At 44.4% G+C, this 24,266-nt stretch overlaps 1 protein-coding gene across 1 annotated transcript; it reads right to left on the minus strand.

The window, feature by feature from the left end:
- Nucleotides 1-2,368: 2,368 nt before the first annotated feature.
- Nucleotides 2,369-24,018, minus strand: SLC30A8 (solute carrier family 30 member 8). The gene is made up of 8 exons (XM_069959848.1): nt 23,948-24,018; nt 15,424-15,605; nt 13,867-14,013; nt 13,227-13,380; nt 6,672-6,855; nt 5,666-5,771; nt 4,655-4,789; nt 2,369-3,636 (listed from the first exon to the last, which is right to left on the minus strand). Exons 1-8 carry the CDS (start codon nt 24,016-24,018, stop codon nt 3,491-3,493), a joined length of 1,125 nt encoding a protein of 374 aa, XP_069815949.1. The 3' UTR covers nt 2,369-3,490.
- Between the last annotated feature and the right edge of the window lie 248 nt (nt 24,019-24,266).

Below are 24,266 nucleotides of genomic sequence, written 5' to 3' on the forward strand. Positions count from 1 at the left end.
CTGTGAAAAAAGTCATATTGGCGAATCATAACCCAGTTCTTGAAATATTATTAACTTTATTTAATTATATGAGGACTGAATAAGTTTTTTTTTTTCTTGTACTCACCTTCCCATTGCCCTGCAATAATTCCAATGGTGTTCTCGTTCCAACACAGGAAAATGCCCCCTCAGCTAACCATTGGCTGTGGTGGCTCCCTGCTGGGGTAAGTCTTTGGCTTGGTGGGCTGATCCAACACGTGTACTTTGGGGATATGTACTTGTATATGAATGACTAGTAAATGTTTCATTGTGTGCGGTGGGGAATTCTGATGCAGGCGCACACGGATGCGCCCGCATCAGAATTCAGTGGCTCATCCGGCCGGGACTGCAGTACCAGCCGGGATGATCTTATCTGACACTAGCCGTTCTGTGACCTGGACGGGTCACGGAACGGCCGGTCTCCTACAACGTCTAAACATAGCCTTATAATGTGTTTAAACAGAGAGATTTATCTGACAGATCTTTAAAGCCAAAGCCAGGAACAGACTCGAAACAGAAAACAGGTAATAAAGGAAAGACTGAGATTTCTCCTTTTTGCAAATCCGTTCCTGGCTTTGGCTTCAAAAATCTGTCAGATAACTCTCTTTGTGTAAAGGCACCCTTAAGGGGTAGAGGAATAACAAATGTTTTTAAAACAACTGTCAGAAAGTTATATAGTTTTATAAATTGCTCAAGCCTTCCAGTACTAATCAGCTGCTGAATGTCTTGCAGGAAGTGGTGTATTCTCTTCAGTATGACAGAGTGGTCTCTGCTCTCAGGAACTGTCCAGAGCAGGAGAGGTTTTCTATGGAGATTTGCTGCTGCTCTGGACAGTTCCTGACATTTACAGAGGTGACAGCAGAGATCACTGTGTCAGACTGGAAACAATACACCACTTCCTCAGGACATACAGCAGCTGATAAGTACTGGAAGAATCTGATCTGTGATCTAGTACAGTGACCGAAAGAATCTAATATATTCATATATCAGAATCAGGTACAAATCATAAAATATTTTATAATTCAATGCCATCTCCAGTATGTACTGTACGTATTGAAAAAGGTTTGAAAGCTGCTTAGCAGGTATACAGTTCTTACAGATATAAGACACTACTATAAACAACATGTACACTGGCGGCAGCTTAGATCTTACACAGCAATAAACCAGTAAATTTCTACCCCTTGGTCTTTCCCCATCTTCCGTGTCCATACAATGTTCATGCACCAGCACCACCATCTATTGCTGGTAGAGATTAGTCTTGAGCATAGTGCTCGATCAAGCACCGACATGGGACCTCGTGGTGTTCAGGTAAAGGTGGCATGAACCTTCAATGATCTGCCATCAGTTATATCCCCCACCTGTCGCAGTCACCTATTGTATCTTTTTGTTCTAATTTTTGTATATTTCATCCCTTGAAGGGGATGGGTAAAAGAAATGTACAAAAATTTGAATGAAAAAATGTAACAGGTTTCTGCAACTCCGGCGGTATGCAAGAGGTGAACCAGGCACCCTCCACTCTGCCAAGATGGGGTCACTGGCTAAATGCTTTACTCTCCCATCGATTTTAAAGGAGTTCGTTGCTCAAGTTGAGTATTCAAGCATTGCAATTTGACTTGAGCAACGAACGCTCAAGCATTTTAGTGCTCACACAACTCTAGTAGTCGCCATGTTCTAGTCCAGAGAAGCAATGAAAATTGGTTATCTAATGCCTATATATGTCTATGCCTAATGCCTTTACTAGGAATGGGGAACTTTCGGCCGTCCAGCTGTTGCAAATCTACAATTCCCATCATGCCCAGACAGCTGAAGCTAAAGCTAAAGTTTTGCAACAGCTGGAGGGCCGAAGGTTCCCCATGCCTGGCCTATACTGTAGCACTGTCAGCTTCTGAGATGCAATGTCCATTTGGCTTAAAGCGTAACTGTCATTTCAGGGTCATTTTTCTGAAAACAATAAATATCTATAGTACAAGCGATTTTAAGAAACTCTGTAATAGGTTTTATGTACTAAAAGAGTTTCCTTCTGGAGTGAAAAAGCAATCTCCCAGCCTCCCCCCTCACTTCAGAAGAAGCAGGATTTCTGTCTCCATTATGTGGCTATGGAGAGGGGAGGGGCTGTTAGGAGTGAGTGAGCACGGAGCAGCCCTGCACAGCACAACACCCTGCAATCTTCTCTCAGTAAGTTCATAGATAAGCACTGACCTTTCTCACCCCAGAATCCTGCACTTTAGGTGCCCAGACAGTCTACAAACAGCTGACCTTCATGTCACCTCTTCCTGCTCCCTCATCTCCCCCAGCCCCTCCCCCCTTCATAGGCTTACAATGGAGAGAGCAGAACCTGTCTTCACTGGCTTCTCTGTAATGCAGACGTGTTTGCCTGATAATGCACAGATAAGAAGTCGGGGGGGGGAGGCTGGGAGATTGCTTCTTGAGTACAGAAGGAGGCTTTTTTGGCTGATAAATCCTATTACAGAGTTTCTTAAAATCGCTTATACTACTGATTTCTGCAATAAAAAAAAACATGACAGTTACTCTTTAAGACTAAAATTGAAGCCATTACTTCCCCGTATGCAGTTCTTCCAGTCAGATCTGCTGATGGCAGGGGGGGGGGGGACTTCAGAAGTCCAGCCTAGGTCTAAGCCCCCCTTCCCCGTACGCTGTTCTTCCAGTCAGATCTGCTGATGGCAGGGGGGGAGACTTCAGAAGTCCACCCTAGGTCCAGTGTCCAGTCTCAGTCATGGCGTATTTAGAATGGATACACACTAGTTATAAGTTATTTGTACGGCATCCTCCTCATAGATAGTTAATTTAAGGACCATCTCCAGTTATGGGTTATTCGTAATGGATGATTCCAAGATCTTCCGTTCTGGGTTATTTGTAAAGGATCTTCTCCAGTCATCAATGGTTGGGTTATTTTTTGAATGGATCTTCTCCAATAATGGGTTCGTTGGTTGGTCTTTTCCCAGTGCTGAGTTATCTCCAGTCGTTGTTTATTTATAACGTATCACCTCTAGTCATGGGATATTTGTAATAAATCATCTCCCGTAACGGGTTATTTGTTGGATCACCTTCATCCTTGACCTATTTGTTGGATCTCATGTCATGGATTACCTGATGGATCATTTCCAGCTATTACGTTCCAGTATTTGAAAAAACTATAACAGTAGTTCCAATAGCGTACTTATTGTTATTAGGCAAGCACCCCCATCTGGTATCCATCACCATAGATAATATAGTGTACTGGGTTCTCGATGAGGGTGAAGGGTAACTGTACACATTTCAGGATTGTCCTAAATCCGGGTGGGCTTCATCAAGCTATCTTTTTTTCAGTATTTTAATTTCCAGAAAATCAAAGAGTATATGGCTAGTGGTCCATTCCATTGGTTGAAATGAATTTCCATCTCCCGTATATTACTTATCTTATATTATCTTCGACACGTGGCATCATAGTTGCTGGTCCTACAGGAGACATTCCTTATTCGCTTGGCTCACAACAAAACATACACTCCGGACTCTGTTCTTCGATTGGTTCCACTTGTATGGTGACGGAATGGAAGGGGTAGTTGTCGAATATGTTTTTGCTAACATCCTTCAAAATTCTCATAGACTCTTCAGAGACATCTTAAAAAATGATAAATAGCAAAGATTAGTAAGAAGAAAAGTGAAGAGGGCTATGGGGTTTTTAATGGATCTGTTATTAAAACGATTAGTGTTGAGCGAGCAATAGTGTTTAATAGTGTTAACCAAAAAAGTACAATAGGTCAACCAGGCAACCTCCGCTTTGCCGAGTAGGGGGCACCTGGTTAAAGGAGAAGTCCGGCTATTTATAAAATCTGGCAGCGGGCGGAGTGGGGGGGAGATGATAACAAGTAGGAACTTACCTCTCCCCGTGCCTGCGGTGAGTGGTGGGACCAGCCTCGGGACCCCAACGGAAGGCACTCTTCCCTTGAGTTGTAATGACATCACAACTCTGGGGAAAAGGCCTGTCCCGTCCCAATCACTTATTGGCTGAACGTCCAGTCTATCATCCGGGTCTTGACATATACACCACGGAGATCCCGGAGCCTGGTAAGAGGTAAGTTTGTACTTGTTATCAAATACCCCTGTTTTTGAGCCGCCAGAGTTGGTTAGGAAGCCGTCAAGTTACGCAACTCTCATTGACTTTAATGGAAGTTGCACAGACGGTATAGCCCTGCGAGCTACGCTCTTTACTCCGGGAGTTACACAAACAGCATAACTCCCATTAAAGTCAATGGTTATCTGATGTCACCGTGAACTGCGCTGCCGTCCCTTGTTTCGAACACTGCGATAAAGTTTACTTTTCCATTGTATCATAGGACGCTGTTGTAGAAGTCGTCTTTTCAGGCTCCATAAAGCCTCTTATGTACAGTCTATATGAGTGATGGCTTGCCAGCTCCAGACATTCGGCGGTGGCAGGCGGGTCACTCAGAACCTAAGCCATTGTACTTGCTGATAGAGAAATCCCATAGCCGAGCAGCCGGTCTCAGCAGTAAAGCACATTGTGATGAAAGCTGTTGAAGGGTTGAATGACAGGTAAAGCATTGGTATAAAAGCACAAAAAATGGCATTATTGGCCAACAATTGAACTTTTGTTCCATGCACACATACATTTACTGACCTGTGGCAACATGAACTGAGAGGATGACTTGGTTCATTGTTAAAGCCAAGAGATGGAGGCTGTGTACCGATTTAACCCCATTCACTGCAAGAATACTCTGCTTTACAGCGCTGTAATTAATCCCTCGGGGGACTCCTGTAGGGCGAAAAGATGTCTCGTAAGATACTCGGTGATAATAACATGGTTAATGGATCGGTCATTGAACTTAATATCAGCTGCCTGTTCAGAAAAGTTCTACAAGTGTAGCAAACACCGTGCCAGATACAACATTGGATACCAAATGTTATGTTATTTCCACTATATATGGTTTAAAGGGTTATTCCCATCTTCTCAAGGGGTAGTTCACCAAAAAATCTGGTCCCAGAAAGTGCCAGAGATTTTTAATTTACTTCTATTAAAAAAAATCTCAAGTCTTCCAGTACTTATCAGCTGCTGTATGTCCTGCATGAAGTGGTGTATTATTTCCAGTCTGACACAGTGCTCTCTGCTGCCACCTCTGTCCATGTCAGAAACTGCAAATCCGCATAATAAACTTCACCTGCTCTCCAGACTGGAAAGAAAACACCACTTCCTGCAGGACATACAGCAGCTGATAAGTAAAAATTGTAAAAAATTGAAAAATGTTTAATAAAAAGTATCTGATTAAAAAAAAAGTACAAATCTCTGGCATTTTCTGGCACCAGTCTATTTAAAAGAATTTTTTTGTGAACCACCCCTTTAAAAAGCAATGACAGATCACCAGCAACGTTCGACAATGTTCTCTGAACCCGATCGCTCAGCATTGACTCCCAGCAACTGGAGAAATTGGATGGATGGGGTGTATCCATGTTTTCCTGACAGCCCTAGGGTGGCATCCAACTTCTCTAGCCGTCGGGAGTCAAATGTCAAGGGTTGAGGTTAGGAGAACGTTGCCAACTCTGAACAGTTCAGAAAATTCTCTTAACACTAGAGTTGAATTAAGTTTATAGTAACACAGCAAGCACATATAAAGATATTTACACCATGACTTACCTTCCATTAACACAAGCAGAATATCTCGTAAAACGGTAATAGTTGTGGCCAGCACAAAAATGGAGAATATAAATGTGCAAATCGGGTCGGCTATCTTGTACTGCGGCTAAAATATAAAATGACTATTATTAATATCTTCAAAACTTTATTCACAATTATTATTGTGATGGTCATTTCGCAGCAGACGATGGCACCTGCTGTATTCATTCCTTGTCTGCTCCTCTTTCTGTGGCATCATGCTGTTAACATACCTAATCTTTTTTTAAAATATCCAAATAAAGATTTATATGTATATGTTTATATAACCGGAGGATGGTGATGTAGACTGTCGGGGCTAGTCACAGATGGTGACATCACCCAGGGGGCGTGGCTAGAGCTTAAGATCCAGAGACGCCTACTGCCATAGCAGAGGATGATGTGTTGTTTTTTAAAAAGAGCCAGAAAGCTGTAGACAATACAATATTACAAATAAAAGAACTACATAATGTCTTGTCGGGTGGATCATGCTGAAGCCAGTACTATAAGTGATAACACTATATAAGTAACTATATAACTTGGGGTGCTAATTTTATTTAAATATTGTAATATTCTCATACCAGAATACCCAATTAAAGAAAAATAACAGAAATCATTTAATTTCCCCCCTAACCTAACCCAGCACACCTCATCACAATGTTCTTCTCTTTGTATGTACACAGTGCTGCCTCCTGAATGCAATCCTCTCCTCTTCTCTAAGCAGTGAGCTGCTACAGGCGATAAAAAGGAGGGTCCTATGACTTGTCAGCAGCAGCAGCAGCACTTTATTGCTTAGATCTGGGCTGCTTTTGTGATGTAACCCCACCACCCCGAAAAGTTAATCTAAAAAAACAGGTAGTTTTTTTTGTAATTTTGAAAGTATGCGTCTATGAGGATGACCCCTGGTTATTAAGAGGTTGCTTCCTTCTCCTTGTATTAGTATAAGTGGTGAAATCATTTCCTTCCATCAGAATATATAATATAAACTGACCTTGAAGTATATGATGAGAGCGCTGATGAGCACACTGACGCTCTGGAACAGGTCTCCTATGACATGGATGAAGGCGGCACGTACACTGGCATTAGTCTGAGGCTGGTAATCAGGTGCCATATGTTCATGTTGACCTCCTGAGTGACTGTGACCATGTCCTGTATTATGCAGGACCAGAGCCAAGCTGTCAAGTCAAAACAAGGAGAAGCAGTCAGGAGCACAAAAAAAATCCTAGAAATGTTATACGCTGCATGTTCAGGATCAGAGTTAGACAAGGAAAAAAGTTTTCTAGAAAGTTTGGAAAGTTAATCTCAACATGAGACGGTTAGAGATGAGCACAACTGGAGCATGCTCAAGTAGGATCATTCAGCATTTGATTACCAGTGGCTGAAGAAGTTGGATGCAGCCCTAGCGAGTCTGGGAAAACATGGATACAGCCTTAGGCCATGTTCACATAGCGTACTGCAGTACCAGTCGGATGATCTTTTCGGCCGCAGTGTTCTGATGCGGACGCATCCGTGCGCACCTGCATCAGAACTCCCAACAGCACACTATGGAGCGAGCGTCCGGAGCCACTTGCTCCACAGTGTGCACTTACATGTCTGACTGACTATGTGTATATGCTCTGGCTGGGATCCCAAAGAGAAATAGGCAACGAATGTTTTCATGAAAAGCACGGCCGTTGTTGCCGACAACAACGGCGTACTTTTTCAAAAACATAACCTGAACATAGCTTTAAAGAGGTTGTCCAGGAAAAAAAAAATGTAGGAGGTCACAGGGGGTCCGACCTCTGTACCCCTGGTGATCTCCCTATCGCCGTTATTTACTTAATATTGGTGTAGTGTTAAATATTTTTAACAAAAGTAAATGCAGGATACCGTGCAGTATATGAGGATAAATGCAAATACATAGACATTAGGTAAATTGCAAAAGCATACAGTATATGCCTTGCTTCTCAATATGTAAAAGAGCAGGGACTCCTGTCATTGCTCCTGTACACTGAGCTGCTAGGCATACACTGTAGGTTGTGCTATTCGGTTAATACTTGCTGGGTACAGAAAATGTGTCAGGCTATGTTCCCAGTAAGTAATAATATCGGCGAAAGACGGTCGTCTCATTAAAGGTCCGGCCATTAAAGGTCCGGCCATTTGTAAAATCTGTACGAACTAACCTCTTTCTGTGCCCGGGTCAAATGGCAGGATCGGCCTTGGGACCCCCGCCAGGCTCTGGGATCTCTGGAAAATGACTTCTAGTGGGGGCCTGAGGCCGGTCCCGCCACTCACCATGGGCATGGGGAGAGGTAAGTTTGTACTCATTATCAAATTCCCCCCTGCCAGCTGCCGGATTTTAAAAATAAGTGGACTTCTCCTTGATCCTAATCATTATTGGCGGCTGTCTATGTTACAAGACGGCTGCCTTCCCCTATATTTTACTTAGAAGGAACATAGCCTAAGGCCACCAAGACTAACACTTACACTCTACATTCGTTGGTCAAGGTGCTCTGTGCCTGAAAACTTTCACTGGGCAGAGAGGCATACAGTGTAAGGCAGGGCCGGACTGGGACTTAAAATCAGCCCTGGCAATCAAACCCCAGCAGCCCACATACCATATCATGGATAGCGTAATTTCCTGTAGCAAATTCTGCTTCATTTAGCCGTGTCCCCACTACTCCCTTAAACATGTGAACCCCACCATCAGCACACAAAAGTAATGATATAACATAATCTGCTGTGGATTTGATGCGGCATATTTATGCATTTATTTCAACTGATTAAATCACAAGCATCAAATCCGCATTGGATTAGGTATGAACGTGCCCTTAAAGGGAACCTGTGGGGTCTATAGCATGTGCACAGCTGTAGATCCCAGCGTACAGGCCAAGGACTGGATCTTTAGTCCAGTGTAAACCTCTATAATCATTCTTTCCATTACCAGCTGAAGTGTCACAGAGGTGGAGCCACAGCAGCACCTTCTGCCCCGCCCATTCCTGCTCTGACTGATGGACGTATAGGGTGGTGGTGCTGCTGCTGCCGCTGCTGTTGTGGAACTTTAGTTGGTAATGGAAAGGACAATTATAAAAGTTTACACTGGACTAAAGGTCAGTGATATCTCCCTCACACCTGTCTGCTGAGATCTACAGCCCGAGACCTGGTATGGACCTCACAGATTCCCCTTAAAGGAGAAAAACATGGCCACCTTCTTCCAGAAGCAGTGCCACACTCTTCTTCAGTTTGTGTGAGGTATTGCAGTTCAGTTCCATTGAAGTGAATGGAGCCAAGTTGTAATACCACACACAGTCTGAGAACAAGGTGGTGCTGTTTTTGGACAAAATTTACTATATTTTTTAAATCCCTTTTATCCTTACTATGTCTGCACTACATATAATGGCGGTATAAACAGTAAGGTTTTAATTATTAAAATGTGTCTGCTGGTTGTGATCTCATGTGTAATCAAAGCTACATAATACGCTGCTAGATAGACATTTCCTACTGGATATCTATCTATTATCTATCTATCTATCTATCTATCTATCTAATCTATTTATCTATCTATCTCCTATCTATCTATCTATCTATCTATCTATCTCCTATCTATCTATCTCCTATCTATCTATCTATCTATCTATCTATCTATCTATCTATCTATCTATCTATCTATCTATCTCCTATCTATCTATCTATCTATCTATCTATCTATCTCCTATCTATCTATCTATCTATCTATCTCCTATCTATCTATCTATCTATCTATCTATTTATCTATCTAGAATTTTCTGTGCATGATAATACTGTCATAGTTAATAACACCTGTAAGCAAATATTATCCCCATATTGTGCACGTTACTGCCATACTGTTACTAAGCAAACCCACCAATATTTCCTATACTACCAGTATAACAAATAATATCACCAAACCATGAGCACGGCCATTACCACCACATAATGACTAATACCCCTACACTGTGACTGAATACAATCCACTATATACAACACTAATATTACCAAACATACCAGAATACACAGGACGAGTAATACCATCACACCATGCCCACTACTCCCCCCATACGGTGACTGTATACCACTATACTATCACACCATGCCCATATACCATCACACCATACCCACTACTCTCAGCATATGGTGACTGGATAATACCACTATACCATCACACCATGCCCACTACCCTCAGCATACGGTGACTGGATAATACCCCTATACCATCACACCATGCCCACTACTCCCCCCATACGGTGACTGTATACCACTATACCATCACACCATGCCCATATACCATCACACCATGCCCACTACCCTCAGCATACGGTGACTGGATAATACCACTATACCATGACACCATGCCCACTACTCCCCCCATACGGTGACTGTATACCACTATACTGGCACCAAATAACAGCCAATATATAAAGACCAATATTCTTCCAAAGCAGTGACCATAAAACACAGGTGTCAAACACCAGCCTTCCAGCTGTTACATCACTACAAATCCCATCATGCCTGGACAGCTAAAGCATGATGGAAATTGTATTTTTGCAACACCTGGAGGGCCGGAGTGTGACACCCCTGATACAGAGGTAGATCCCAGCTGTATAAAGGTTCTGCAGACCTTATAAGTGATTATAGTGCAGTTACATCCTGTGACTCACAGTAGGCGTCTTCTCCGCATGAAGAGCCGTCCACTTTTCCTTTTCTTCTCCATCTGGCTCCGGCCGTCATGAAGGCTTCTCTGGCCATGACTCCTCTCCACGGGATCTGCCAGACAGACATTTTAGGCTTCTTGTTCCAGCAACATCCTCATCAATACATCCCCCATACAGAATAGCCCCCCGCTGCACATCCCCCCATATAGAATAGCCTCCTGCTGCACACCTTTCCATACAGAATAGCCCCCCATGCATCCCCCCCATGTATAGAATAGCCCCCTGTGCACCTCCCCATATAGAATAGCCCCCGTGCACCCCCCCATATAGAATAGCCCCCCGTGCATCCCCCCCATATAGAATGGCCCCCCTGCTGTGCATCCCCCCATATAGAATAGCCCCCCGTGCATCCCCCCATATAGAATAGCCCCCCTGCTGTGCATCCCCCCATATAGAATAGCCCCCCATGCATCCCCCCCATATATAGAATAGCCCCCCGTGCACCCCCCCATATAGAATAGCCCCCCTGCTGTGCATCCCCCCATATAGAATAGCCCCCCGTGCATCCCCCCATATAGAATAGCCCCCCTGCTGTGCATCCCCCCATATAGAATAGCCCCCCGTGCACCCCCCCATATAGAATAGCCCCCGTGCACCCCCCCCATATAGAATAGCCCCCCGTGCATTCCCCCCATATAGAATGGCCCCCCTGCTGTGCATCCCCCCATATAGAATAGCCCCCACGTGCATCCCCCCATATAGAATAGCCCCCCTGCTGTGCATCCCCCCATATAGAATGGCCCCCCTGCTGTGCATCCCCCCATATAGAATAGCCCCCACGTGCATCCCCCCATATAGAATAGCCCCCCTGCTGTGCATCCCCCATATAGAATAGCCCCCCGTGCATCCCCCCCCATATATAGAATAGCCCCCCGTGCACCCCCCCATATAGAATAGCCCCCATGCACCCCCCATATAGAATAGCCCCCCGTGCATCCCCCCATATAGAATGGCCCCCCTGCTGTGCATCCCCACATATAGAATAGCCCCCCGTGCATCCCCCCATATAGAATAGCCCCCCTGCTGTGCATCCCCCCATATAGAATAGCCCCCCCATGCATCCCCCCCATATATAGAATAGCCCCCCGTGCACACACCCCCATATAGAATAGCCCCCGTGCACCCCCCCATATAGAATAGCCCCCCGTGCATCCCCCCCATATAGAATGGCCCCCCTGCTATGCATCCCCCATATAGAATAGCCCCCCGTGCATCCCCCCATATAGAATAGCCCCCCTGCTTTGCATCCTCCCATATAGTATAGCCCCCCATGCATCCCCCCATATAGAACAGCCCCCCGTGCATCCCCCAATATAGAATAGCCCCGCCCCTGCATCTTCCCAATATAGAATAGCCCCCCTTGCATCCCCCCAATATAGAATAGCCTCCCCTGCATCCCCCAATATAGAATAGCCCCCTGCTGTGCATCCCCCCAATATAGAATAGCCCCCTGCTGTGCATCCCCCCAATATAGAATAGCCCTCCCCCCTGCATCCACCAATGTAGAATAGCCTCCCCTGCATCCCCCAATATAGAATAGCCCCCCTGCATCCCCCCAATGTAGAATAGCCCCCTGCTGTGCATCCACATAAATCCCCCCACCCCACCATGGCCACATGTGAAGGGGTAAAAAAAAAAACACACACATTCTCACCTGTCAACTCGCTCCTGGCAGCTTCTTCCTCCCGGATCTTCGGTCACTGCACCTGCCTCCTGCTGCAGCGTGGCGGCGTCTCTCCTCTCTCTCCTGCCAGGTCCTTAGCTGCGCGTCATGGAAGTGACGTCAGCCGCTGGGGGCCTGGCAGAGGTTCCTGCAGACGTGCCTGCGCGCGGCACGTCTGCAACTCCTGGCCGGCTCTGACAACTTCCGGCTACGAAGACCGGCCGGCCACAGGAGTGACTGGCAGGGCCGGGGGCCAACGGCTCCCTGGATCTGTCAGTCAGAGGCAGAGTGCGGCCGCTGCAGACTGTGAACGCTCACAGTTTAAGGGCCAGGTCACCAGCCCTCTGCAGAGGCTGAATGAATAGCGCAGCGGCCGGCTGCGCTATTCTTGCAGCCACTGCTTAGGGCCAGTGCACATGGGGGCCAGGACCGGCGGCCCCCGATTGGTAATCCTGGCAGCCCAGGTGGCATTTGCCCGCTTTGCCAGATTACCAATCCGGGCCTGGTGTAAGGCCATATTCACATTTATTAAAACACCGACCGTTCTGTGACCCAGCCGGATCACAGAAAGGCCAGTGTTACTGATGATCATCCCAGCCGATACTGCAGTACCTGCCGGATTATCTTTACTACTAATGAATTCAGATGTGGGTGCACCCGTGTGACCCATATGTGAATTCCCCGCTGCACACAATGACAGGGTTCTCTGCGGCCGCTATTCAATGAATAGCAGACGCAGAAAACTGACATGTCCGTTTTCTGCAGCGCCGCTACCGATCCCGGCCGGTATGTATACTATGTGATTCCATAGACGGCATCACTATGTAAGTTTCGTATTAATCACGGCCGTTGTTGAAAATTGGCAACAACGGCCGTGGTTAATACAAAACGTACGTAGTGTGAACGTAGCCTATGTCTCACACTCTGTATATACAGGAGCAGGAACTGCTGTCAATGACAGGAGTTCCTGCTCCTGTACACTGACCTAGAGATAATCAGCGATTCTCTATCCTTTGCTGCTTACACTCACAGGTACATCCACTAGAATGGCTACTGGTGTATGGCTGAGTATATGGGTGAATCAAAAGTTATGGAATACAAAAGACAAATGATTAATCAAGCTGCCATTTTTTAAAAATAAAAATTGCATACAAACCATAAGAACAGAACTTACACTACATTGGCCCCTAGGGCACAGGCAGATGTCATGAGCATAACAGCACCATCAATGGTGTAATCAGGTTGAAGGATTCTTTCACAAGCCAGATAGACCAGCACTGCTGTCACCACCCATACAGTGATCATGGAAAACAAGGCGCCAACAATTTCTAAAAAGATATATGAAAAAAAAAAAAAAATGTAGGGTAAATGTATGTGAAGCCTAGCTAAAGACACCATCTTGCAGGAATATGGCCCCCTGGAAAATTTCGGTATTCAATAGTGTTTGAAGGGGAGGGGGTTCCTAAAGCTGAGCGTTATTGTGCTTAATGGGATTTTTAAAGGCACCATGACCTAAATTTAAGGGCCCTAGTACACAAAGAGATTATTGTGCGATTATATTATATACTGAGAGTGGGGTACCATGATAGCAGGCCCTGTAGCAGCTGCGTAGTCTGCCATCATGGTAGCTATAGTAGCATGGTAGCAGCTGCATGGTCTGCCATCATGGCTCTGAGAGTGGGGTACCATGATGGCAGGCCCTGTAGAAGCTGCGTGGTCTGCCATTAGGACTTTCTTAATATTTCTAGAGATATATTATTCGCCCAGGTGACTGACTGTTAAGATTTGTCTGGACAATTATTACAATGTGTTACCTGCTCTGTACCAGCCGTAGGTAAGCCTTTGTGTTGCTGGCTTTGAAGTCAACCACAGGGAACAAAGACTAATTAAGAAACTAGAAAGATCCACAAAAAGGTGAGCGGCATCGGCTACCACAGCCAGGCTTCCCGCTATGTAACCACCTGAAACGGGAGTAGATAAGCAGTACTTAATGAGTAAGCAGAAAAAAATTGTCAGGGTAGGTTATGGCCTATGGACATCAATGGTCATCCCAACCGATATGATCTTTGAGCAAAGTTATTCTATACTTCTCCTATACTTAACTCTAATTCTTAAGACACAGGGGTTGTGGGCCTGTCCAGGCCATGGGCCTACGGGCGCTGTCCTAGTGTCTAAATGGCCAGCCAGACCATGTCTTTCATGATGTAACTGGTGCAATGTAATTGATAATGTAATTTGGGCAGCAGGACATGTTAAAATACCATGATCAGCTGACAGCCACTGTCTTTAATGGGTAGCCCGAATGATCTAAGGATCGTCCAGGCAGCCCCTCCCGCGTGTAATAGCGCAGGCAGCAAGTGGGGAAGGAGGGAAAAGCGAGCACAGACCTGACAGGTCAGTGCTCGCCTCCCCCCTCATCATCATACAGCCTTTACCCATCATTCAAAAGAGAACAGACAGGGAGTCCAAGCTTAGCATGGTTTCTCCGGACTTTATGTCACATGACCTAAACAAACTCATAATTTAAAGTGGCTGTCCAGGAAGCAGAAGGCTTCAGACGTCTTCTACTTCCGAGACAACCCCCAGTGCAAGGAGAGGAGCGCTCATTCTAGTGATTAATAAAAACTGAAACATAAATCCTGAAGCAGAGACCGCATTGAAATTCACATGAGAACCGTGTGGAATCCCATTTGTGAGGATGGTTGATCCGTCACCTTATGGGAGGTAATGGTTTAGTCAGAAAAGATCAAACTGCCGTGGGAGACAATTACCTACTTTCCCCATAGGGATAAAACTTAATTTTTATTGAGATTTGCTTAAATTATACATGTGCTAGTGTATATACAGTGCTATAATAAAAAATAGTTCAATTGGTGGTTCTTGTCCGTATAGATTATGCAGGTATACCATCGTACAGCATACCTGCATAATCTATACGGACAAGAACCACCAGTTGAACTATTTTTTATTATAGCACTGTATATACACTAGCACATGTATAATTTAAGCAAATCTCAATAAAAGTTAAGTTTTATCCCTATGGGGAAAGTAGGTAATTGTCTGCCACGGCAGTTTGATCTTTTCTGGAATCCCATTTGTGGCAGAATCTGCTTGGATTCCCGTATCTGTTAGCCTGGACATGGGTTAGCCCCATTCAAAAATATCTAAAACCTCAACTGAATAGCCAGCCTACATGGGGCAAATCCATACAAGGGCTAGCCTCAGCTTCCTGTACCCAGAATAACAAAGGGGTTTTTCCCCCCCTTAAACTAGGGATGGAGAACCATCGACCCTTCCCACAGCTGGAGGGCCCGAAGGTTCCCCATCGCTGGCCTAGACAATGGACTCATTTAATGGTGCAATAAAGTTACCTGCAATCTCTGCTACAATAAATGCCAGACAGATGGCTGCTGCGATGTAGAGTTTCTTCTTGGCCATGTTGTGTTCCTTCTGCCTGGCATCGTAAGCCTTGGTGTTATTGTTGTGGCAGTGGTACCGGCTGGTGGACTCTTCCTCTTGATGTTTTTCTTTATTACAGTCTCTTTGTTCTGCACTGAGTATAAAATAAAAGTATAAGGCTAGGTTCACACTGCGTTTTTGCAATCAGTTTTTTTCATCGGTTTTTTGCAAAAAACGGATGAAAAAACAAAGGCATTTGTGTGCATTCGTTTTGATCCGTTTTTCCATTGTAAAAAAAAAAAAACGGATCAAAAGGGATCCGTTTTTTTTTTTTACGGACACAAAAGTAGTGTCAGCTGATCCTGATCCATTTTGATCCGTTTATTTTTACAATGGAAAAACGGATCAAAACGGATGCACACAAATGCATCTGTTTTTTCATCCGGTTTTTTTTTGCAAAAAACGGATGAAAAAAACTGATTGCAAAAACACAGTGTGAACCTAAACTGTAAAAAAAAACAACAACTGCAGAACATGTGCGGCACTTAAAGGTTCTTTAAGATCATGTGAGATTATGTGACCTGTACTGGATGAAGGGACTGGGTCAGAGTGGGTCACCCGCACACATCTACGAAGATTTTTACTTTTAGTACTAGTACCAGCAGAGACGCTACTACAGGCTTTCTAGCTTAAGGACGGCAGAAATTTTTGCTTTTAGCATTCAGGAAGCCATAGCTTTTTACATTTTCCATCAATGCAGCTGTATGAGGGCTTATTATTTTCTTAAATGTTCATGTTGTATTAAGCAATACCGATATTTCTTACTGAAACTTACTGATTGGGGGGAAAAAAAAACATTCCACCGTTGAATTTTTGCATTCAAAGGGGTTGGCCAGCGAAAATCTTTTTCTTTCAAATCAATTGGTCTCAGAAAGTTCTATAGATTTGTAATTTACTGCTATTTAAAAATCTTAAGTCTTCATGTACTTATCAGCTGCTGTATGTCCTGCAGGAAATGTTGTTTAATTTTCATTCACACACAGTGCTCTCTGCTGACATCTCTGGCTAAGACAGGAACTGTCCAGAGTAGGAGAGGCTTTTATGAGGATTTACTTCTGCTCTGGACAGTTCCTGACATGGACAGAGGTGGCAGCAGAGTGCACTGTGTCTGACTGGAAAGAATACACCACTTCTTGCAGGACATACAGCAGCTGATAAGTACTGGACGTCTTAAGATTATTTTTTTTTTAATAGAAGTAAATTACAAATCGTTGGCACTTTCTAGCACCAGTTGATTTTAGGGAGGAGCGAACCCAGTGACCCACAGCCCACTCCCTCTCCCGAACCTGATGCAACAGACAGAGAGAGGGGAATCAGCAGCAGAGAAGCCCCGCCCTGATGGCACTAAGGACTCTATGCTGCTGCTGCGGTGACCCTCATCCTCCTAATCACATATAATAACTCTTAAGAGTGCACAGAGCACAGAATTGTGATATTATGTTCGCTCTTCCTCTCATACTAACACTAATAATAAGCTGTTTAACACATTTACCGATTATTGGGCAGATTTTTCGGATACAGCAGACAACAGGCAGATTATTCACTGTTTAACCCTTTAGGCACAATGGAAACTGTACAGAGTATGAACTGGGTGGATTTTAAAAGGGAACTATGTTAAAGGTGAACTATCAGCATTGGATGAATCTAACCTGGTGACAGCTCCCTATTGTGCATGGGGCTCCGAGGAGGAAGGTCTGTCTCTTACCTTCCTCCTCAGCAATGCTTCCATGCTGTTAGCAGTGTAATCCTCGGTCTGGAGCACCGTTAGGAGCACTGCCCCCATTGAGCAAGCCGGCTCGTTCCTTCTTATGATAATCAATGGAGCTGGCGGGCTGGCTTGCGCTCTAGGGAGTGCTCCTAACCAAGGCCAATTCCAGGTTCAGTTGAGCCACCACTAACATAAACACACACACATTTTTGTCTGACTGACTGACCCAGACACTGACTGCCTGACTGACATTGACTGACAAAGACACTGACTGACACATTCAGACACTGACATACAGCACTTACAGCTCAGTTTCCTCTTTGTCAGGCTGATCTAAACTCCACACTATAAGGTTGAGGACCTTTGGGTCATGTGATCAGGTCCTTGACCCATTTCCCTCTCTGCGCAGGTCCTGCTCCGTCTCCTGTGTCTTCTGATGTTCAGGCTGCTCACCCTGCACTACAGTGAGGGGTCTGAACATTAAAACGCTGGACCCCTCTTCATCTCTGGTCCTAGATGTGCTGTGGGCCCCGGCACTTGCCCAGGTAAGCTCTGTGCTGATGCTGTCCCTGCTCCTAACGGTGCTCCGCACTGAGGATTACACTGACAACAGTGTGTGAATGATGCTGAGGATAAAGGTAAAAGACAAACCTTCCTCCTCAGCACCAGTGCACAATAGGGAACTATCAGCAGGTTAGATTTGTCTATAATGCTGATAGTTCCCCTTTAACTCTATCTAAGAGCCCTGTTCAGTTTATTCTTTAGGTTTTCTACCAGCACAGATAGAATTATAGAACGATCATTTGACAAAAGGCAACGAGAGCGATAGAATTGGTTTTCTTTGATGCTGCGATAACTTTGGCAACTTTCCAAGCCGAGAGTTAAGATTGACAATCGGCCATATAAATCACCATTGGGAAACAATAGCCGGGCAGTCGGCTTTAATTATTAACGTCCCGCTAGTCTCATCGACGCAGAGTCTCTCATTAAGAAATACAGATGTGTAAAAGAGAATAATGCCGACCATTAGGTCTGGGGAAATCCGGAGGCATCAAACTACTTCCCTTCAATTATAAATGGAAAAAGCTCTGAAATAATAAAACGATGTAAACTGATTATACAAGGTGGACAGGGAAAGCTGCATTATGGCAAAGTCATAGCGTAAATGGCCGCTCATAATGTCCCTTAAATTACCTAAATATATCTCACTGTAACCTGTGAGTAAATCTGTCGGTAAGTCATCACTTTATCTACAGCGCCACCACAGGAGAAAAGGCGCATTACAATTGTACTATTACAATCAATGAGGTTGGTTTTATGCATGGACATCCGGGGTCCTCCAGAGAAGGTGACACTCTTTGTAAAATGGAGGAGATCTCTCAGCTTTACAATTTTTATATAAATTTAAGAATTTTTGACTTGCCGTATATACGGGCATCTACCAGAATGGCTACTATGGGGGTGACAGAGTGGCAGGCAACATGATCAAAATAAATGTCTACTCCTAGGCCATGTTCACACAACGTATTTTTTCGTATTTCTACAGCTGTTGTTGCCGATTGCAACAACAGCCTAAGTTAATACGAGAAAATATGTTGGCCGTGTGTCTATGGGATCCCGGTTTGAGCGTAATCACATAGTATACGCTCCGGCCGGGACGTCTAGCAGTGCCGCAAACAACTTACATGTCAGTTTTCTGCGGCCACTATTCCGTGAATAGCGACCGTAGAAAGCCACGTCAGTGCACACTATGGAGCGAGCAGCTGCGGCCTCTTGCTTCATAGCGTGCAGTGGGGAATTCTGATGCGGGTGCGCATGGATGCGCCCGCATCAGAACTCTGCGAGCTGAAATATCATCCGGATGATCTTTTCAGAGACCGGCCGCTCTCTTACGCCATGTGAACATAGCCTTACGGAGCCGGCCACAACAAGCCATTTATTGTCTCTGCTTTCTCATATAACTACTATGTCTTTGAGCCTAAATCAGTGACCTACGACCTTTGGCTCTTCAGCAGCTGAAAAATTGTGCACAATGGAAATACACCAGACCACACTCATATTATGTCTCTGTTGGTACAGCAAATCGTATATGGTCGCTCTCATAAAAAAAAAAAGTTTGCATAAATCAATGGAACAAGTGAATATTAGACATTTTGTAATATATCTTAGCAGAAAAAAAATCCTCTTTCTCCTCTTATCAGGCTTCTTTTTTGCACCATCTCCTAAACACATCACTCGAAAAAAAACAAAAAAAAACTTCCCAAGTCTATTTTGAGAGAAGAGACAGAAGGATCAGGTTACATTCTGCTCATACAAGTTTATGGAGAGAGGAGGAGGAAGAGGGAGTAATGAGGAAACATCTAAATTTCAGACCATAAAATGTAAAAACATAGGGAGAGAAGTCACTAGATGTTTGCTTTCGAATAAACCTTATGACTTTGCATACTAGCTGCATACTATAGGTCCTACTTCGTTTAGAAAGTGCATTTGATCCTATCATTATTGGAGACGTGTTCTTGTTTGTTTGTTTTTTATTAAAAACTTTCCTCTTGAACTTTATTTAGTCCTGTAACATTTAGAGGTTTTGATCATTTCCCCCCTTTTCCCTTCTTTCCCCTAGATCAGGGGTAGGGAACCTTCGGCCCTCCAGCTGTTGCAAAACTACAACTCCCATCATACAACCAAAACACCCTTTAGTTTTTCCTGATATGTTTTATGGCTCACACCATCAATCATTTTTGTAGCCGTCTTTGGATCCATTCTACTTACCAATATCTACAAATATCTTTATGTAGGTGAGGTCTCCAGAACTGGACACAGTATTCCTGATGTGATATCACCAGAGCTCTATACAGCGGGATCACAATCTCCCTCTTCCTACTGGTTATACCCAGGGCCGTCTTAACAAAACTATGGGCCCCTGGGCACAGCTGTGGACTGGGCCCCCCACCCAAGATCAAGTCCCCGCATCCCCCTCCCCCCTAACCTTGTGCTGTGCAGCCCCATGTGGGGAAAAAGAAATAGAATACCCCCCTGCATCCCCCCATATAGAATAGCCCCCCTGTGCATCCCCCTATGAAGAATAGCCCCCCCCCGTGCATCCTCCTCTCATAGAATAGCCCCCCATGCATCTCCCTATGTAGAATAGCCCCCCCCGTGCATCCCCCCCTTATAGAATAGCCCCCCCGTGCATCCCCCCATATAGAATACCCCCCTTATAGAATAGCCCCCCCATGCACCCCCTATGTAGTATAGCCCCCCTGTATATCTCCCCTTATAGAATAGCCCCCCCGTGCATCCCCCTATGTAGAATAGCCCCCCTGTGCATCCCCCCCATATAGAATACCCCCTTATAGAATAGCCCCCCATGCACCCCCCTTTGTAGAATAGCCCCCCTGTATATCTCCCCTTATAGAATAGCCCCCCTGTGCATCCCCCTATGTAGAATAGCCCCCCTGTGCATCCCCCTTATAGAATAGCCCCCCCTGTGCATCCCCCCCTTATACAATAGCCCCCTCTGTGCATCCCCTAGGTAGAATAGCCCCTCCTGTGCATCCCCCTATGTAGAATAGCCCCCCCTGTGCATCCACCCCTTATAGAATAGCCCCCCCTGTGCATCCCCCCATATAGAATAGCCCCCCCGTGCATCCCCCTATGTAGAATAGCCCCCCTGTGCATCCCCCCCATATAGAATACCCCCTTATAGAATAGCCCCCCATGCACCCCCCTTTGTAGAATATCCCCCCTGTATATCTCCCCTTATAGAATAGCCCCCCTGTGCATCCCCCTATGTAGAATAGCCCCCCTGTGCATCCCCCTTATAGAATAGCCCCCCCTGTGCATCCCCCCCTTATACAATAGCCCCCTCTGTGCATCCCCTAGGTAGAATAGCCCCTCCTGTGCATCCCCCTATGTAGAATAGCCCCCCCTGTGCATCCACCCCTTATAGAATAGCCCCCCCTGTGCATCCCCCCCTTATAGAATAGCCCCCCCATGCATCCCCTATGTAGAATAGCCCCTCCTGTGCATCCCCCTATGTAGAATAGCCCCCCTGTGCATCCACCCCTTATAGAATAGCCCCCCCGTGCATCCCCCCATATAGAATACCCCCCTTATAGAATAGCCCCCCCCCATGCACCCCCTATGTAGTATAGCCCCCCTGCATATAAAGAATAGCCCCCCCCCTGTGCATCATCCCATATAAAATAGCCCTCCGTGTGCATCTCAAACCCCCATCCCCCCCACCACCACCGCATGGCCACGTGTGAAGGGGTTTTAAAATTAAAAAAATGCAACTCACCTCTCCTTGGGCCGGATCTTCAGTCTGCAGCAGCTTCTCCCTGCTGCTGCAGCACGGCGGCTCCTCTCTCCGCTCTCAGCGGCGCGTCAGGGAAATGACGTCACCGCTGGGGACCTGATGTAGGTGCCTGGAGACGTGCCTGCGCTCAGCACGTCTGCGGCTCCTGGGGGGATTAGACGGCTCAGAAGAGACTGAGGGAATAGCGCGGCGGACGGCCTCAACTACTGCAAAGGGTCAGCCCCCCAGCCCAGCCCGCCCCTGGTCTTTCTATTTCTGCAGGGTAGACGACTGCCACTGGGGCCCCCCCATGAGTCATAGGCCCCCGGGCAGCCGCCTACCCTGCCCAATGGGAAAGACGGCCCTGGTTATAACTCTGGCTATACAGTTCAGCATACCATTATATATATGTATATACTGTATACAGCCCAACATACCAGTATATATATACAGCCCAGCATACCATTATATATACAGCCCAGCACACCATTATATATATATATATATATACAGCTCAGCATACCAGTATATATATATATACAGCCCAGCATACCATTATATATATATATACAGCCCTGCATACCATTATATATATATACAGCCCAGCATATCATTATATATACAGCCCAGCACACCATTATACATATATATATATATATATGTATATACAGCTCAGCATACCAGTATATATATATACAGCCCAGCATACCATTATATATATACACAGCCCTGCATACCATTATATATATATATATATATATATATATATATATATATATATATATACAGCCCTGCATACCATTTTATATATATATATATATACAGCCCAGCATATCATTATATATACAGCCCAGCATAATAGACATTGTATTCTAGCAATGTCCAGTCTTTCCATTTGCATTCATTCATTATTGTACGTGTAGGGCTCTGTGCACATCTGTCTTCCATTCACAACAGAAAGTATGATGCTCTGCCAGTTCTATTGTAGAGCAAACAGACTCATTGACTTAACATGGTATCCATTGGCATTCCTTCATACTTTCCATCAATTTACCATAACTACTACCTTGTGACTATTATCTATCTATCTATCTATCTATCTCCTATCTATCTATCTCTCTATCTATCTATCTATCTATCTATCTATCTATCTATCTATCTCCTATCTATCTATCTCCTATCTATCTATCTATCTCCTATCTATTATCTATCTATCTATCTATCTCCTATCTATCTATTTATCTATCTATCTTCTATCTATCTCCTATCTATTTATCTATCTATCTATCTATCTTCTATCTATCTATCTATCTATCTATCTATCTATCTATCTATCTATCTCCTATCTATTTATCTATCTTCTATCTATCTATCTATCTATCTATCTATCTATCTCCTATCTATTTATCTATCTATCTATCTATCTATCTATCTATCTCCTATCTATCTATCTATCTATCTCCTATCTATCTATCTATCTATTATCTATCTATCTCCTATCTATCTATCTATCTATCTCCTATCTATCTATCTATCTATCTATCCATGCAAAAAAGGGGTCCGTGGAGCCTCAGTTACGAGTCTGAAAACACGGGAATAGTCAGATATCTCTCTCTCCAGAGAAGGAAGCCCATTGCCAAGGGGTGCCTCCTAGTGGGGAGAGCACCAAACCACCCTGATACGTAGTCCCTCAGGTCCTCACTCTGTTGCGAGCTTTGGGATCTAAATAGGGAAACACCAGGGTGGCCCCTGTAAGTCAAAGTCTAACTCAGTGGCGAGTATAACGACATAAGACAAGGGTTACCAAGGCTAGGCATCCATCCACAGACTGCAGTTTCGGGGTATCTGCCCCTCGTCAGTGTGGAGCAGGATTCCGGCTACCGGGGGCAATGATAATTAGATATCTATCTATCTATCCAGTAAAGCTATGACAAAATGTGAGACATTAGTAACTTTTCTTACATTTATAGACAGTAGATATATAGAATATTACATTGGATTTTACGATTTCCAGTAATGAAAACATTTAAATATAAACTCATTTCACCTATTTTACATCCATATTTCCCGCAGTATTTTACCATCAAATCTGCAACCAGATTATAACTAAAACTAAATGAAAGTTTAATTTAAATCAAATTCAATGTTTATGTTTTTAAATCCTTCAAATCAGATTAAATGAAATGGAAAGAAATAATTTACACCACTTTAATGTGTATAAAAATATATTACAGAACGCCTTTTATATGCTATAAAACACCACATCTAACTCAATTAAACTATTTAACAAATGTAAGAAGATCAAATTTTTGAAAATTTTTTGAAAGTAAGATTTTTTAAAAATTGCTGAAAGTTTTGACTATATAAAAAAATGTCTATTGTTTAGTTTAATTGACACCATGTAACCAGTAGATTAGTAAGGTCGTGTTACCTGTCAGTAGTCAGGGAATACATCTTTGTCGCTTTGTCGCCCACCAGATAGGCTTTTTCTAATCCTTTCATTGTCCTCAGTGAAGTTTTTTACCGGCTTCAAATTTTTTTAAAAAAAAATAAAAATAAAAAATCAAATCCGTTCCTACATATCGTTCTTCCTCTTGGACGGTGCAGAGGAGACCTGGTATAGCTCCTCTATGGGATTCGTCTGTCAATATATATAATACTCAGGTGCTTTCTGGCCGGGAGCAGGACAAGAATGACTGGGATGTCGGGAACAGACTCGGAACAGAAGGAACTGCAATTACACGCGGCTT

This window comes from Dendropsophus ebraccatus, chromosome 2 (assembly GCF_027789765.1).
Source record: "Dendropsophus ebraccatus isolate aDenEbr1 chromosome 2, aDenEbr1.pat, whole genome shotgun sequence".
Taxonomy (NCBI): domain Eukaryota; kingdom Metazoa; phylum Chordata; class Amphibia; order Anura; family Hylidae; genus Dendropsophus; species Dendropsophus ebraccatus.

Excerpts from the sequence above, each read along its gene's own strand:
- SLC30A8 (XM_069959848.1), bottom strand. The coding sequence starts at position 24,018 with ATGAAAGGATTAGAAAAAGCCTATCTGGTGGGCGACAAAGCGACAAAG. Across the intron at positions 4,790-5,665 it reads TCTGCTTGTGTTAATGGAAG|GAGTCCCCCGAGGGATTAAT; the intron begins GTAAGTCATGGT and ends TTCGCCCTACAG. Across the intron at positions 3,637-4,654 it reads CTCAGTTCATGTTGCCACAG|ATGTCTCTGAAGAGTCTATG; the intron begins GTCAGTAAATGT and ends TCATTTTTTAAG.